This window comes from Neoarius graeffei, chromosome 13, assembly GCF_027579695.1.
Source record: "Neoarius graeffei isolate fNeoGra1 chromosome 13, fNeoGra1.pri, whole genome shotgun sequence".
Classification (NCBI taxonomy): Eukaryota; Metazoa; Chordata; class Actinopteri; order Siluriformes; family Ariidae; genus Neoarius; species Neoarius graeffei.
Window position 1 is genome coordinate 44,531,315 of NC_083581.1, and position 18,724 is coordinate 44,550,038.

General features: G+C 42.6%; 1 protein-coding gene across 1 annotated transcript; it reads left to right on the top strand.

The window, feature by feature from the left end:
- The first annotated feature begins 6,548 nt into the window (after positions 1 to 6,548).
- On the top strand, positions 6,549 to 14,886 carry mdp1 (magnesium dependent phosphatase 1). Its single transcript, XM_060936845.1, has 6 exons — positions 6,549 to 6,805; positions 9,519 to 9,582; positions 9,700 to 9,807; positions 10,278 to 10,385; positions 10,489 to 10,574; positions 14,475 to 14,886. Exons 1-6 carry the CDS (start codon positions 6,772 to 6,774, stop codon positions 14,555 to 14,557), a joined length of 483 nt encoding a protein of 160 aa, XP_060792828.1. The 5' UTR covers positions 6,549 to 6,771; the 3' UTR covers positions 14,558 to 14,886.
- The last annotated feature ends 3,838 nt before the right edge of the window (positions 14,887 to 18,724 follow it).

An 18,724-nucleotide genomic window follows, 5' to 3' on the forward strand; every position in this document is an offset into this window, starting at 1 on the left:
GGCAGAGTGGTGTAGAAATCTGCTAGTGGGAGAGGTGAACAGGGGACAGTGGCAAAGTGTTTACGTAGCAGACTGTAGATGGCCTCTGGATTCTGAGTGACATCGACGCCACTATTCCTTGTTCCAAACTTCACAACATCTCTTGCTCTGCCTCGCAGATGTGTAAGTATTTCCTCCGCTTGCTGCTTGACTCTCAAGTTTGTCTTTTTCACGTAACTTCTCATAAGATCTTCCCACTCACGAACATTCACTGTGTCTGAGCTGTCACCTCTGAATGCAGGAGGCTCCTTCACCTTTCTGTGAGGCACAAACTGAACTTGTGACATGTCCAGACTCTGTGTGGATGCATTTGTGGGTGTGAACTGTGCATGTGAAGTAGTGGATGATGCAGGAGCAAGCGTGGTGGATGTGTTTGTGGGTATGAACTGAACATGTGAAATAGTGGATGATACAGGGACAGGTGTAGTGGATGTGTTTGCAGGTATGAAATGAGCATGTGAAGCAGTGGGTGTTGAAGGAGCAGGTGTGGTGAATGTGTCTGTGGGTGTGTACTGAGCATGTGAAGCAGTGGGCGTTGAAGGTGCAAATGTAGGTGTGTGTAGTGTACTGAGGCGTGCAAGTATGCTATCTGCCAGTTGCTGACCAATATCTCGAATTACATCACTCAACTGACTAGCTACCATAGGTGGCTGTGTAGGGGGAAGCGAGCTAATGGTTTCAGCAACCTGTGGGACCTGTGGTATATGCTCAATACCGGGACTACTACTACCCTGAACAGGACTATCCAACCCCAGTGCTGGAAACCCTCTACCCCTACCTATGGAAGGACGACATGGAGTACTATGAGGCTGTGGTGTAAAACTCATTGTAAAATTACTATCTCACAATACCATCAATAGTCACGCTCAGTAAAAACAAAAACAACAACAACAAAATAATGAGAACACTCTGTAATGCCAGTGCAATGCAATATACTGTAAAATACCACAAAAACCACAATGCAGATGATGTTCAGAATGATCCCGGGTCGGGCGAAGGTCCAACTCATCCGGGTCACGGCACCAATGTGACTGGTTTGGTTTGTGTCCCACTAGGGCTCATATGGACATCACAGGAGGCAGGTTTGGTCACAGCAGTATTCCCCTTTTTATTGCTGAAATACATAAAGTAGTGGTACAATGCAGGCATGAATTACGGCAGCAGGTCTCTGACAGGATTCTGGAAGCATGGTCAGAACAAAGTTATGTTAGCCTGCTAATCAGACATGTACAAAACCGTATTTAACTATCATTACGTTTAAAATATCAGTCTTAGTTTCCTAACTACATAACACAGGACATATGCACACTCCAAAGACTTTATAGTGTAGGTATCATGCCGCCATCTTTTGTCAGAACTACAATTCCCAGGCAACTTCCGTGTGACCTACGTCACACGTGGGCGGGATCATCTACGTCAGTCCTCCATGCACGCATAAATCCAAGTGGAAGCTCTGCCATTTTATCTCTCGCGTCCGGATTTCAAGGAGTCTAGACGCACCAAAGAGATGCTCTCCACCAGAAAGACGTCTTCTTTCTTGCAAGATCCATCACTCAGCGCGATTTTCTTTCTTACCCTTGGCAAAGGTAAACTCTAGAGTCGTGCGATCTTTAAACTCAACCTGAGTTACAACCGGTTTACTTGTGTTAGAAGTGACGTCACGACTGCAGCCCAGGCAGTTAAAAGTTAAGAAGCTATTGAATCCTTTTTAACTCAAAAGCGCTGTGCATCTTATTCTGATCAGAGACTTTTCCTCACGAACGCTGAGATTCGGACCAAGAATCCTCTGCTTTCTACGGGAACCACCCAAGTGCTCCACTGGACCCGAAAGTTTCTATGCCTCCATCACGAGTGGCTCACATGCTCCCACGGCGAGGCCCGAAACTACACCGGCGAATAGTTCTTCATATCTTGCTAAAGGCAGGATTAAGTAAGATTTTGGCATTTGGGCATAATTAAGATAGTCTTAGGAATTTGCTTTTATTTGAAATAGTGTGAATTTAAACCCAGGTTTATTGTTGCACTGTTATGCCGCTTTTCCACTACAAACGCGGCTGAGTCGGGCTGAGCCGTGCCGTGCTGAGTCGGGCTGAGCGGGGCTGTTGGAGTTGCGTTTCGACTACAACCGCGCTGAACCGTGCTGGCTGGAAGTGGGTGGACACATTGGGTGGAGTTAGCGAAAGTGGGTGGACGTCACGTGATGTCGTTAAGCAGCGCAAACAGTGACATCAGTGAGCTTTTAAGTGGTAGTCTCACGACCCGAATAGTAAACAGTAAACATGGAGGACATGGAGTCGTTAGTGTTGCTGGTCTTGGTGCTGTGGCTTGTTGTCACCGATAACGCGGACAGATACTGGCAAGAGCGTATAGATGAGGCGAGGCGCATAAGGCTTCATAATTCTCGTAATTCGTAATTCTTCTCCTTCCGGGTTTACGGTGTTTACAGATCCCAGCGTGCTCGCGGGGCGTGTGTGGGCGTGTGAGGACACGCCTCCTCACCAATCAGTGCACAGGGGAGTGTCTGCTCACACCCCCAGCCTCACTCGGCTCGCTTTGGCTCGCTTCAGCCCTACTCCAAAACGGTGCGAGTTTTAGGGGCTAAGCAGGGCTGAAGAGAGCCGAGTCGTGCTGGTTTTTGGTAGTCGAAACGCGAGCCGTGTCGGGCTGAAGTGAGCTGAAGCGAGCTGAAGTGAGCTGAAAAAGGGTAGTGGAAAAGGGCCATTAGACACGCAGCGTGTTGATTTATTTTGGTTCTATGTTCTCTCAATTGTTTAATAGGTTGTGCATGCTCCTCTCTGACTAACACTAATTTCCTTATCATACATTTTGACCTTATCAAGGTTTCAGTGAGTTTGGCAATGTTATGAGTGTGGAATCTTTTTGTTACTGAGAAAACACGTGCTCAACAGGCCTGACCAGGCCTGATACACTTTAGATAGCTTCCCTTTGTCTTTAGCAACACGTGCTAGGCCTCACCAGGCGTAACAAATACACTTTAGCTAGGCTATAGGGCCTTTCACAAACACACTAGCAACACAAGGCTAATCTAGGCCTCCACCACGTGTAGTTAGCTACGCGAGGCTAAACACATGGTCAAGTCCTTCACACACACACACACACACACAAGCACACATTAGCAACAGAGCTAATCCTTTGTTCCATTTAGATAACATTCCTTTGTTTTAGCTAGCAACAAGCTAGGCCACACACACACACACACACACACACACACACACACACATCATATTTGTATATATTGATTTATTTTTTTATCTTTGTATAATAAATTCATTTATCAAAGCTGTGTGTATTCATCTTGTTGGTGAACAATATCTGAAGTCCCCAATCTCCTCAAAGAATTCAAAAAGGTGCATATGTTATGTAATATGGTAAGTGATCGTAATAATTTGGAAATATACCATAATTTAGTTGTTTGGTAATTTATTATTAAGCACCAGGATTAATGGTATGATTCACTAAATGATTCACTAAATGATTCATTGAACGATTCACTAAATGATTCACTGAACGATTCACTAAATGATTCAATGAACGATTCACTGAATGATTCACTTCAAATGAGACTGATTCTATGGTATGATTCAATTCAAATGAGTCAAAGTAAACGATTCAATGGGATTGATTCATTTTAATTATTGACCTTCAAAATTTAATGACTGATTTAATGAGATTGATCACTTAATTTCAATAATTAACTGATTGCACCCACAATAGTATAAATAGTCTCAGACTGCTCATGAACGTGACCTACCTAATCAGTCTTCCAGAATGTTCTGAAGCAAGCCGCGCGCCGTACCACCATATGAACTTACAGGAGCTACTCATAGAGGGCGCCCTTGTACCATTTAAAATAATTTTATACAGTATCAAGACGTACCCTGTTACATATATACATTGATTCATGTCAGCACAATGTTTTTAATGTTTACTGGTATTATGGTGTAATTTTTATCTTTGTATTACCATGTTTTAGCATGTATGGGGTTTGAACTCCCTACAGCATGACAGTCACTGAGCTATGTGATCAGTTTTAGTGTATGACTGCCTTTATATTGTGTTCTCTGTAGGCATATTTGTATGCAGTGACTTTCCGTTTCTGAAAGTATGTATTTTTGCTCTGTGTTTTGCTCATACTGTACACACACACACACACACACACACACACACACACACACACACACAAAGCTGTTTTACACAGGCAGGATCGGTCAGCCCCTGTGTTTAGTCAGCACACTCTCAGTTTAGTTTAGTTTAGTTTAGTTTAGTTTAGTTTAGTTTAGTTTAGTTTAGTTTAGTGAGTTTGCTACGTAGCAAACTCACTAAACTAAACTAAACTAAACTAAACTAAACTAAACTAAACTAAACTAAACTGAGAGTGTACTGACTAAACACAGGGGCTGACCGATCCTGCCTGTGTAAAACAGCTTTGTGTGTGTGTGTGTGTGTGTGTGTGTGTGTGTGTGTACAGTATGAGCAAAACACAGAGCAAAAATACATACTTTCAGAAACGGAAAGTCACTGCATACAAATATGCCTACAGAGAACACAATATAAAGGCAGTCATACACTAAAACTAATCACATAGCTCAGTGACTGTCATGCTGTAGGGAGTTCATTACAGCAAACCCCACAATGCTGGAGTGTCATCATCACCTTAATGCTGATGCAGAACTCCGAAAGCAAACTGGGTTTGACTGATGTTTTTAGATCCTAAACTCTTTCTGACTGAAGCTGGATCACTGGGTTGTGTTAGAGGTCCTGCTGAGGTTCTTGACAACTGGGCTAATCTCAAAGGAAAACACCACCCTGAATAACTTGCATAATAATCTTGAGAATTAACACCTGACCTTCAACTACATCTGAGATTTATTTAGCAATTAAATTATTTTATTTTCAAGTTTAAATATCTTTATTCGACATGCTGATGAAACTATTTTCTTTTTGGTTCAGTAGGCTCCTACTTTACCCACAATGTCGTTGTGGTGCTGAGGGATTTAGCATCTCTGCCTAAAGAGATTGTTGCACTGACCTTTTATTCCTTTAGTCTATCCACCTCATCATCTGTACACTCTGCTCAAAGAGAACAGCGTCAATTTTCAAGCGAATATCTCCAGCAACACCATCATGCTTGTCATCTCGTAGATAACTAGCCGAGATAAGTCTCTGTCGTAACTCGGCACAGCAGCTTGATGTCTCCATGACATCTGCTCTGGCTGTCTCATTAATATGGCTTGAACATTGCTAGAAAATGATGCTCATTCTCTTTTGGTTTTCGGCACTAACAGAAAAGCCTGACTGTTATCACTTACATATGTTTGAGATTGTTGAAAATGTCTCTTCTGTTAAATGCCATTGTACTGTGCGAGCAATAACCACTAAATTCTTGCAGTAACAATGAAAATACAGCACCAGCCAAAATGGCACCAGACATTAAGTCACAAATATTTCAATATGAACATATTTAATGTGTGAAATCTCATCTCATCTCATTATCTGTAGCCGCTTTATCCTGTTCTACAGGGTCACAGGCAAGCTGGAGCCTATCCCAGCTGACTACGGGCGAAAGGCGGGGTACACCCTGGACAAGTCGCCAAGTCATCACAGGGCTGACACATAGACACAGACAACCATTCACACTCACATTCACACCTACGGTCAATTTAGAGTCACCAGTTAACCTAACCTGCATGTCTTTGGGGGAAACCGGAGCACCTGGAGGAAACCCATGCGGACACGGGGAGAACATGCAAACTCCGCAGAGAAAGGCCCTCGCCGGCCACGGGGCTTGAACCCGGACCTTCTTGCTGTGAGGCGACAGCGCTAACCACTACACCACCGTGTCGCCATTTAATGTGTGAAATTTTCCTTTAAATGAAGGTGGCAGGCAGCATGGTGGTGTAGTGGTTAGCACTGTCGCCTCACAGCAAGAAGGTCCTGGGTTCGAGCTCAGTGGCTGGCGAGGGCCTTTCTGTGTGGAGTTTGCATGTTCTCCCCGTATCCACGTGGGTTTCCTCCGGGTGCTCCGGTTTCCCCCACAGTCCAAAGACATGCAGGTTAGGTTAACTGGTGACTCTAAATTGACCGTAGGTGTGAATGTGAGTGTGAATGGTTGTGTCTCTCTATGTGTCAACCTTGTCCAGGGTGTACCCCGCCTCTCGCCCATAGTCAGCTGGGATAGGCTCCAACTTGCCTGCGACCCTGTAGAACAGGATAAAGCGGCTACAGATAATGGATGGATGGATGGAGGTGGCATGATGGATTGTTAATCGCTTAACTGGAGAGGAAATAAATGAATGTTGCTTCATGCTTATTGTAAATATTTTTAAGAAGACATAAACTACCATTTTAATTTTTACTTGTATATAAAGTAGCTCGTGATTTTAAACAATACATTTCTTTTCTACTTCAGGGATTAAATTGTATTCGGAGAGGTTTAAACCATATGCGGAAATGACGTAAGGTCATGTGACCCATTGCGTAAGGTCAAGCGACTTCCTCGTTTAGAAATTGGTGAAAGGAAAAAAAAGCAATGAATAAGTGTGCAACTGTAGGGTTTGTAGTGAATTATATGAAATACTGATAGTCATTGATAAATAAAATAAATAAAAAAATAAAACATTGTCATATAGAGTTTAAAACAGACTTTCGCTTCCGGTCGACTGAGAAAATCATCAGTATTTCCTTGTACAAGAGGAAAGCTGATGTTTTGAAATGTCTAAACCCAAATTAGTGGTGTTTGATCTCGGTAAGTTGATTTTTCTTGAGCACGGATTGACTACACTTCCGGTCTGATAAGAAAAGTCCGTTAAATTTCAAAACGCATTTCCATGCACGCGCCAGTGCGAGAGAGAGAGGTACATCCGGGGATCTGTTTTATTTTATTATTAATAAAGTAATCTGTGTACTCGTTGCACCCCTATGTTTTATTATTATTTAAAAATGTAAATCTGCAACCAATGCTTCAGGTTCACTGATATGTCCAAATTTATTATTATTATTATTATTATTATTATTATTAATAATAATAATAATAATAGTATAATTAATTAATTAAAGTGGACCATTTGTGTATAAGCAGGTCAGAGTTGAGAAGATTATTTCCACTTCCTGGTTAAAACGAGTCATTCGAGCCACTCTGCAATATTTCTTCTTCGTTATTATCAATAACATTTAGAAATAGCAAAGTGAACCCTGCAAGATCTATAGATATCAATTTATGGTGTGGTATTTTTAATGCCAGTCATGTAGGGATGGACCTGAATGCGTCAGGGAGACCACATTCATCAGCATGACCATGTGATGTGTTTACAGTGTTCATTCATTCATCCTTAGTAACTGCCTGGTGGTGGTTTTATTGAGGATGTGTATGTGTGTGTGTATATATATATATATATATATATATATATATATTACAACCCCGATTCCAAAAAAGTTGGGACAAAGTACAAATTGTAAATAAAAACGGAATGCAATAATTTACAAATCTCAAAAACTGATATTGTATTCACAATAGAACATAGACAACATATCAAATGTCGAAAGTGAGACATTTTGAAATTCCATGCCAGATATTGGCTCATTTGAAATTTCATGACAGCAACACATCTCAAAAAAGTTGGGACAGGGGCAATAAGAGGCTGGAAAAGTTAAAGGTACAAAAAAGGAACAGCTGGAGGACCAAATTGCAACTCATTAGGTCAATCGGCAATAGGTCATTAACATGACTGGGTATAAAAAGAGCATCTTGGAGTGGCAGCGGCTCTCAGAAGTAAAGATGGGAAGAGGATCACCAATCCCCCTAATTCTGCGCCAACAAATAGTGGAGCAATATCAGAAAGGAGTTCGACAGTGTAAAATTGCAAAGAGTTTGAACATATCATCATCTACAGTGCATAATATCATCAAAAGATTCAGAGAATCTGGAAGAATCTCTGTGCGTAAGGGTCAAGGCCAGAAAACCATACCAGGTGCCCGTGATCTTCGGGCCCTTAGACGGCACTGCATCACATACAGGCATGCTTCTGTATTGGAAATCACAAAATGGGCTCAGGAATATTTCCAGAGAACATTATCTGTGAACACAATTCACCGTGCCATCCGCCGTTGCCAGCTAAAACTCTATAGTTCAAAGAAGAAGCCGTATCTAAACATGATCCAGAAGCGCAGACGTCTTCTCTGGGCCAAGGCTAATTTAAAATGGACTGTGGCAAAGTGGAAAACTGTTCTGTGGTCAGACGAATCAAAATTTGAAGTTCTTTATGGAAATCAGGGACGCCGTGTCATTCGGACTAAAGAGGAGAAGGACGACCCAAGTTGTTATCAGCGCTCAGTTCAGAAGCCTGCATCTCTGATGGTATGGGGTTGCATTAGTGCGTGTGGCATGGGCAGCTTACACATCTGGAAAGACACCATCAATGCTGAAAGGTATATCCAGGTTCTAGAGCAACATATGCTCCCATCCAGACGACGTCTCTTTCAGGGAAGACCTTGCATTTTCCAACATGACAATGCCAAACCACATACTGCATCAATTACAGCATCATGGTTGCGTAGAAGAAGGGTCCGGGTACTGAACTGGCCAGCCTGCAGTCCAGATCTTTCACCCATAGAAAACATTTGGTGCATCATAAAACGGAAGATACGACAAAAAAGACCTAAGACAGTTGAGCAACTAGAATCCTACATTAAACAAGAATGGGTTAACATTCCTATCCCTAAACTTGAGCAACTTGTCTCCTCAGTTCCCAGACGTTTACAGACTGTTGTAAAGAGAAAAGGGGATGTCTCACAGTGGTAATCATGGCCTTGTCCCAACTTTTTTGAGATGTGTTGTTGTCATGAAATTTAAAATCACCTAATTTTTCTCTTTAAGTGATACATTTTCTCAGTTTAAACATCTGATATGTCATCTATGTTCTATTCTGAATAAAATATGGAATTTTGAAACTTCCACATCATTGCATTCCGTTTTTATTTACAATTTGTACTTTGTCCCAACTTTTTTGGAATCGGGGTTGTGTGTGTGTGTGTGTATATATATATATATATATATATATATATATATATATATATATATATATATATCACACACACAAAAATAAAAAAATAGGGAGCCAAAGACTTTTGCACAGTACTAATATATATATATATATTAGTACTGTGCAAAAGTCTTTGCCACCCTATTTTTTTCATACAAACTTTGTTATGGATTTCTATCTTATGACTTCTACATAATCGAGTCAGTACAAAAACATTTTAGAGTTCCAAATGTTCATTTTCCAGCACAGAATGAAATGTTAGAGAAAAATTTTGTATCTGAGCAGCATATTACATGAGCCCACTTTCCAGATTAAAAAAAGAAAACATAATGAAGGCTACTGGATGGAGAGACAGAGGGGTTTCTCAGATTTTGTTGGTGTTGTGTGCTATAAGATTTAGTGTAATGTGTTTCTGATTAGATTACACACTGTGGCCTTTCTGGGTGGACACCCACGTCAATCCTCCTTTCCGCAAAGATCAGAGGTCAGCTTCCTTTCTGATTGTCGATTATGCACTTATGTTAATAATATAAATATTTGTCATTAATATTGCTATTATAACTGAGTATGATCATGTGCGCTCTCTCTCCCTCTCTCTCAGTGGGAGGGTGGTGGACTCGAGCAATCATCATGTCTGGCTTTATGAAGACACCATAGATGTCCTGCACTTTGTACATGCTCAGGGCATACAGATCGGTGTGGCCTCACGGTGAGAAATGCACTCACCACAAATTCTATAGCACTGTTTCTTAATCCTGAACACAAAGTCCACTTAGTTTTCCCTGTAAACTCCTGACACATGTAAAACAAGCATTCAAGAATACTGAATACGTGAAACTGCTCCAGATTTTGCTAAATTGGGTGGTAAGTACATAATCTCTGGTCATTTACCCATGTGAACTTTGTCCTTCCTGTAATAAAGATTGAGCCATAAAAGATTTTAAAAAAAGAAAAGAAAATGAAAAATTGAGAGGAGAATTAGTACATTATTATTTGTTTATACCCTTATTGTTTATTATTTACATTTTAATTACTGTTTACTGAATTTTATTAATGCCAGTTTAATCCCATTATTATATATTACATTATTATATATTATACATAATATTATTACCATTATTATTATTATTTTTGTGTGTGTGTGTGTGTGTGTGTGTGTGTGTGTTTGTTTGTTTTCAGTACAGGGGAAGTGGATGGAGCCAATGAGCTACTCTCACTCTACAACCTCGAGCAATACATTTCTTTTAAAGAGATTTACCCGGGGTCAAAGGTCATGCACTTTAACAGGTAAGGCAAAGAAGAATTGGTGTAATAAATGGGGAGTAATGTGTGTGTTTCAGGAAAAAGATCAGTATGAGGAGACTTACAGTACTGTGTGTGTGTGTTGTAGGTTGCAGGCAAACAGTGGCGTGTGCTACACAGACATGATGTTCTTTGATGATGAACACAGAAACATCAGTGAAGTCAGCAGGCTGGGTACAAATCTAACTCGCTCACATTTACCATATATCCTCTGTAGGGTCCCTAATCCACCCACACTCAAACCTATACCCTAATACAGGGCAATAAAACCGCTCACATTTACTTGTGATGTTAATTTCTATAAATATATACAACCCCGATTCCAAAAAAGTTGGGACAAAGTACAAATTGTAAATAAAAATGGAGTGCAATAATGTGGAAGTTTCAAAAATCCATATTTTATTCAGAATAGAACATAGATGACATATCAAATGTTTAAACTGAGAAAATGTATCATTTAAAGAGAAAAATTAGGTGATTTTTAAATTTCATGACAACAACACATCTCAAAAAAGTTGGGACAAGGCCATGTTTCCCACTGTGAGACATCCCCTTTTCTCTTTACAACAGTCTGTAAATGTCTGGGGACTGAGGAGACAAGTTGCTCAAGTTTAGGGATAGGGATGTTAACCCATTCTTGTCTAATGTAGGATTCTAGTTGCTCAACTGTCTTAGGTCTTTTTTGTCATATCTTCCGTTTTATGATGCGCCAAATGTTTTCTATGGGTGAAAGATCTGGACTGCAGGCTGGCCAGTTCAGTACTCGGACCCTTCTTCTACGCAGCCATGATGCTGTAATTGATGCAGTATGTGGTTTGGCATTGTCATGTTGGAAAATGCAAGGTCTTCCCTGAAAGAGACGTCATCTGGATGGGAGCATATGTTGCTCTAGAACCTGGATATACCTTTCAGCATTGATGGTGTCTTTCCAGATGTGTAAGCTGCCCATGCCACACGCACTAATGCAACCCCATACCATCAGAGATGCAGGCTTCTGAACTGAGTGCTGATAACAACTTGGGTCGTCCTTCTTCTCTTTAGTCCGAATGACACGGCGTCCCTGATTTCCATAAAGAACTTCAAATTTTGATTCGTCTGACCACAGAACAGTTTTCCACTTTGCCACAGTCCATTTTAAACGAGCCTTGGCCCAGAGAAGACGTCTGCGCTTCTGGATCATGTTTAGATACGGCTTCTTCTTTGAACTATAGAGTTTTAGCTGGCAATGGCGGATGGCACAGTGAATTGTGTTCACAGATAATGTTCTCTGGAAATATTCCTGAGCCCATTTTGTGATTTCCAATACAGAAGCATGCCTGTATGTGATGCAGTGCCGTCTAAGGGCCCGAAGATCACGGGCACCCAGTATGGTTTTCCGGCCTTGACCCTTACGCACAGAGATTCTTCCAGATTCTCTGAATCTTTTGATGATATTATGCACTGTAGATGATATGTTCAAACTCTTTGCAATTTTACACTGTCGAACTCCTTTCTGATATTGCTCCACTATTTGTCGGCGCAGAATTAGGGGGATTGGTGATCCTCTTCCCATCTTTACTTCTGAGAGCCGCTGCCACTCCTAGATGCTCTTTTTATACCCAGTCATGTTAATGACCTATTGCCAATTGACCTAATGAGTTGCAATTTGGTCCTCCAGCTGTTCCTTTTTTGTACCTTTAACTTTCCCAGCCTCTTATTGCCCCTGTCCCAACTTTTTTGAGATGTGTTGCTGTCATGAAATTTCAAATGAGCCAATATTTGGCATGAAATTTCAAAATGTCTCACTTTCGACATTTGATATGTTGTCTATGTTCTATTGTGAATACAATGTCAGTTTTTGAGATTTGTAAATTATTGCATTCAGTTTTTATTTACAATTTGTACTTTGTCCCAACTCTTTTGGAATCGGGGTTTTGTGTGTGTGTATATATATATATATATATATATATATATATATATATATATATATATATATATATATACTCATATATATATATATATATATATATATATACTCATATATGAAAGCTGCATTTATGTTTTAATTATCTAAAATGTGCACATTCTTACATTTTTGAATACAAAATGAACAAGTAAAGCTATCCTGCCAGTCATGAGCCTTACCATGGTTCCCTAAACCCTCCATGCCCCGCCTCTTGCCAATTGACCTAATGAGTTGCAATTTGGTCCTCCAGCTGTTCCTTTTTTGTACCTTTAACTTTTTTTTTTTTTGTAAAGCTTTTTTACAAAAAGGTAAATAATGATATTATGCACTGTGGATGATGATATGTTCAAACTCTCTTTGCAATTTTACACTGTCGAATTCCTTTCTGATATTGCTCCACTATTTGTCAGCTCAGAATTAGGAGGATTGGTGATTATTATTATAAAGTTATTTTTTGTACCTTTAACATGGAGGGTGAAAACATTTAAATTCCTCGGAACTCACATCAGTGAGGATCTCACCTGGACACACAACACACAGCAGACCATCAAGAAGGCTCAACAGAGACTCTTCTTCCTGAGGAAGCTGAGGAAATTTGGACTGTCCACCAAACTCCTCAGCAACTTCTACAGGTGCACAGTGGAGAGCGTGCTGACAAATTCCATCACTGTGTGGTACGGCAACTGCACAACTCAGGACAGAAAGGCTCTCCAGCGTGTCATTAAAATGGCACAGTTCTAGCCTGGGCCCGCCCATCCTAAGTGTGACGCAACATGAGGGCCTGTTGCGAGCTTAGTCTGGCAAGGCAAGCTATCTACAGCTCTTCCAAGCTCCCGAAAAATCGGGAGCCAATCAACTTTGAGCATCTCCAACGGCCCTGGGTAGAGGCGTGTTCAAGGCACTGACGTAGTAGAACTGCGACCGGAAGCCATAGATTGTTTACAGAATCTATGCCGGAAGCGCTTCATTCACTAGAAACATTACGAACATGGAGCAAGTTCTCATTGAAAACGGAGCAAAGAGCAGCCCTGGAGGTATTTATTGAAAGGAAGGACGTTTTCGCCTTGCTCCCGACCGGCTTCGGTAAGAGTTTAATCTACCAGTTAGCCCCATCGCGTCACATACGTCAGAGGAAAGAGTGATGTGATTGGTTTAAGCTTCGTCTCAGCCTTTTCTGGCTTCGACCAGTGGCAAACTGAGGCATTTCAGGGAGGCGGGTCAACCACGCACTTTGGGAAATGGTTGGGCTTAATATCTTTGCCAGACTAAATGCTCGCAGAGCTTTGAAGTCGTGTTAGCCAGACTAGCACAGTTCATCTGTGGAGCTGTCCTCCCCCCACTACAGGACATTTACAACACCCGGGTCACAAAAAGGGCACAGAGCATCATCAGGGACCAAACACACCCACAACACAGACTATTCACGCTCCTACCATCTGGCAGACGCTACAGGAGTGTGAAAGCAAGGACTACTAGACTGACAAACAGTTTTTACCCTCAGGCCATCAGGCTTTTGAACCACGGATTATAATCACCATCTACCTCTATATTTCCATCAGGCTTTGAACCACGGATTATATTAGCAATTTTGCACAAGACATTGCACAGTATATCTACCTCTATGTTTGCACATTGTTTGTTTGCCTCTCCTTTTTTTTTAATGTTATCTTCATTTTCACTCTACCTTTTATATTTTGCATTCCATATGCACTTTATATTTTATATTTCATATTTTATATATATATTTCTTTTTATATTGGTAAGCGTAGTTTGGTCAGGCAGTTGCAAAATAAGAATTTAATTACCCAATAATAAACCGCTGTGTCTGTTATTGTGTATATGACAAATAAAAATCTTGAATCTCTTCCCCTAAACCCTTCACATTGAACCTTGTATCCTATCAAGGGCTGCTAAACCATCTATATGCAAACCTATATCCTGTTTAAAGTCCCCAAAATAATCACACTCAACCCTGTACAGTATCAGAAGTCCCTAAAAACCAGTCACTCAAGCCTTTTACATTGATTATGTACCCTATCCAGGCTGCATTAGACACAGACATTAATGTTTTTTATTAACACAGTGAACTAATGGTGTCCTCACTGTGTCTATCTCTGTGTGTCCTTCAGGTGTATATTGTGTCCTGGTTCCTAACGGTGTTACCTCTAAACTTGTTCACGATGAACTTCAGAAGTTCATGAAGAAGAGCTGAGTGTGGAAATCTCCACTGCAGTGTACAGTGTGTCCTGTAGGGGGCAGCAAAGATGGCTCATCACTGCGTATTGTCACACTTTAAGAGTATAATTATTGACATTACTCCAAATACTTTATTAATGCTAATTAATTATTTAATTAAAGCATCATGTGTAAATGTTCAAATAAACATGTTTATATTTACATATAAACCCATTAGATAGTGAAACGTATTAGAGAAAGCATTTACAGAGTTAACTGTTTACTGAATTTTAAATGTCTGTTACAGCTAATTGAAATAATTTTAAATTTATTTTACAGTGTTAAAATAAACAAATTTGTCCAATCTTCGTGTGTGTGGAAGAGAGAGAGACAGCATCTGTGACGTACAGTATTAGCACCGTATCCATTGATGGCTCTTTTCAGTGAGTCAGATCACTCATAAGAGGAAACACTCTTTCAGCTCCCAAATGGCTCATCTCACTCCTCTGTTGTCGCATGTTGGCGTGGACTCTAGCATTTTTTAAGTTCCAAGGAACAATAATCAAATATACCATGCACTGAGAGGCTCCAGTTGAAATTATGGATCCTCTGAGGTGACTGGTGTAGTACTGTTCTCTGAGGGACGCAGCCTAGCACTATGCCAAAGAGAATTCATAATTCCCGGAGCCTCTCAGTACATGGTGTATTTGATTTATAACCCTCATCAAAAATTCCAAACTAAAAATGTTAAGACTGAATCTCAGCATGAACTCACGGGAGGCAGCCATGTTTGTTGTTTATGTCAGAACGACCTTCAACCTGTGCATGTGCAATCTGCCTGCCTTGCTAGACCTGATCATGATACATAGATCTGTACACACAGAAATGCTCGCAGAGCCACAGCTGTGACTCGAGTTGGCTGTATAGTTTGAAATTGTGACATCAGTTTGTGGTATATCCAGGATATACCATGACTGACTCACACCATATCTGTTTTTTGTTTTTTAAGTCATGAGACACATTGCGTAATCAATGGTGGAGCTATTTTATGTCACGTGAGCCATCCTTGGCCAATCCCTGCACAGTAATTTTTTGATGAGAGATATAATAGTAGCTATATCCATCCAGTAGCTTATCGATACCACTTATCCATCAGGGTCATGGAAGCTGGCGCCAATCCCAGCTGACTTTGGGGGAGAAGTGGGGTACAAACCTGGAACCTTCTTTCTGAGACCTGACTGCTAACCACTGTGCCACCTGGTAGTAGTTATATATTATTTCTAAAGCTAACTAAATGAACACAAATGAATAATGCACTCATCAGCAGCAAAGTCAAATCGACTGTGCAATTTACAGGTATGTGTCCGACTAGCTTGGTTCTCGGATTAGATTCGCAAAGCGAGCTGACTGTACCAGGTATGTACACTCACCAGTGGCACCAACAATCTCTGCTATTTCCCTTCTAGCTATTTTTCTTCATAATGTCTCTAGACCTGTTTAATGAGTTGGTGTGACAGGATAAGATGAAACCACACGTACAAGTTCTTTTTTATAACAGGAAATGAAAACTAATTACAGAAGTTGTGAATGGAAAACTGACAAAACATCAGACCACACACACCACTGGATTGGTCTGAGAAATCATTTGAGCTGATTGTTACAGCATCATACCTCAATTTAAATGTCATTGAATTGTTAAATGCCACTAAAATCTATTTTAATAACTGTATAATCAGCAGTTTGTATTGGTAAATTCAGTAAATGCCTATCCTGATAAAATGAATATCATAATACACTAAAAAACCACTCCTGTATTCTAATCGACTCTCAATGTTCACCGACAAGAGCTGACTCATTTGTGAACATCTCACTTGGACATTTAAATATAGGTCACATTTGATCACTGTCGCAGCGGGGGCATGGTCAAGCGTCGGTCTGTGAATGGAGGGCGGAGTCAGGGAAGGTACCGTAAGTGGCAGAATCACTACACTTGATGTTAGTTAACATGTGTTTGTGTGTCTTCCCCAGTGACCACGCCCTATAAAAAGGAGAGAGAGCACAGAGGAAGCAGACTCTCCCCAACCAGAAGGGGTGTGTGTGTGTGTGTGTGGGGTGGGTGTGTGAGAGAGAGAGAGAGAGCAGTAGAGAACAGCTGAAAAGCTTCCATATTAATCATCACTGAAAAGTGTAAATATAAAGAGTTTGAGAACTCAGTTCTGGCCTGCCGTGCTTCTGTGCTCCACCCACCCTAAACGATTGCAACAGTGGTGCCAAAACCTGGGACGCCTGAGTACAGAAGAGAACAGCCTCATGGAGTCCTCCCCCTTCAAGGACCTGATCCATGCCCTCGCAACGGCCCAACAGAGCCAGCACCAGGCGCTGGTCACCCTCCGGAAGGAGCAGGAAGAACGGTTTGAAGCCCTGGTGCTGGCGCAGCAGGAAGACCGCCAGGCATTCCGGCACCTGCTCGTGTCGGCAGGGTCCACCATCATCACCGTCGCGGACCCTCCCCACCTCACCCTAAGGAAGATGGGTCCGCACGATGACCCCGAAGCATTCCTCACTCTATTTGAGCAGGCAGCAGAGGCGTGGGGTTGGCCGGTGGAACAGCGCGCGGTGCGCCTCCTTCCCCTGCTAATGGGCGAGGCGCAGCTGGCCGCACTACAGCTCCCCACCAACAGCCGGCTGGCCTACGCCAACCTACGCAGGGCTATCCTTCAACGTGTGGGGCACACCCCAGAGCAGCAACGGCAGCGCTTCCGCGCGCTGCGCCTGGAGGAGGTTGGCCGGCCGTTCGCGTTTGGCCAGCAACTTCGGGACGCCTGCCGGTGGTGGCTGAGGGCTGACAACCGCGACGCCAAGGGAATCATCGACCTGGTGGCGCTGGAACAGTTTATTGCCTGACTTCCAGAAGGAGCAGCGGAGTGGGTCCAGTGCCATCGCCCGGCGTCGCTGGATCAGGCCATCGAGCTGGCGGAGGACCATATGGTGGCTGTTCCGATGGCAGGACAGCGTGTCTCCTCTTCTCCCCTCTCTCCTCTCTCTCTCTCCCCTTCTGTTTCTCGACCTCACCCCATTCTCCCACCGCGGAGGCGGGGGCCGGCTCCACCCCAGCCAGCCTGCCGCACCCGCGGTGCCCTACCGTTTCCTACTTCCATGTCTGTGTCTTCCCCCCCTCAGGTGAGTGAGCTCCGAAACACCGGTGCAGAGAGAGAGAGCCTGGGCCGGTTTGCTGGCGCTGTGGGGAGCCGGGGCACCTCCAGCATCAGTGCTCAGCGATGGAGGTGGGCGTGGTGGTCTGGATCCCCGATGTGCCAGGGACCACCCTTGATCGGGCTGGAGCGTATCGCATACCGGTGAGTATCCAAGGGGATACGTATCAGGCTTTGGTGGACTCCGGCTGTAATCAGACCTCAATCCACCAAAGCCTGGTGCAAGACGAGGCATTGGGGAGAGCACAATTGGTGAAGGTGTTGTGTGTGCACGGGGATGTTCACAACTACCCTTTAGTGTCGGTCCACATTCTATTTCAAGGGGAGAAATTTAGAGTCAAGGCGGCAGTTAATCCTCGCTTTACCCACTCGATAATTTTGGGGACTGATTGGCCGGGATTTCGGGAGCTAATGACTCATTTAGTGAAGAGTGGGTCCTGCCGTAGTTTAGCTGGGGGAGATCCCGGTGTGGCATTGGTGGGAGCAGCTGTCACAGAGCCATCTACGTCATCACTGCATCAGAGTGAGGAGCCGCCGGCTCCTCCTCCCTCTCTTGGGGAATCCCTCGCGGATTTTCCATTAGAGCAGTCGTGAGACGAGACTCTGCGGCATGTGTTTGACCAAGTGAGAGTAATCGATGGTCAAACACTCCAGCCAAACGCCACCCCGTCCTTCCCCTATTTCTCCATTATGAGGGATAGATTATACCGAGTGACGCAGGATACTCAGACTAAGGAGCTGATAACACAACTTTTGATCCCAAAGAGCCGCCGGGAATTGGTATTCCAGGCGGCTCACTTTAATCCCATGGCTGGACACTTAGGGCAGGATAAGACACTAGCACGAATAATGGCCTGGTTCTATTGACCAGGGATTCGCGGCGATGTTCATAGGTGGTGTACGGCATGCCGCAAATGCCAGTTAGTAAATCCAGCGGCCATTCCAAAAGCGCCTTTGCACCCTCTACCATTAATCGAGACCCCATTCGAAAG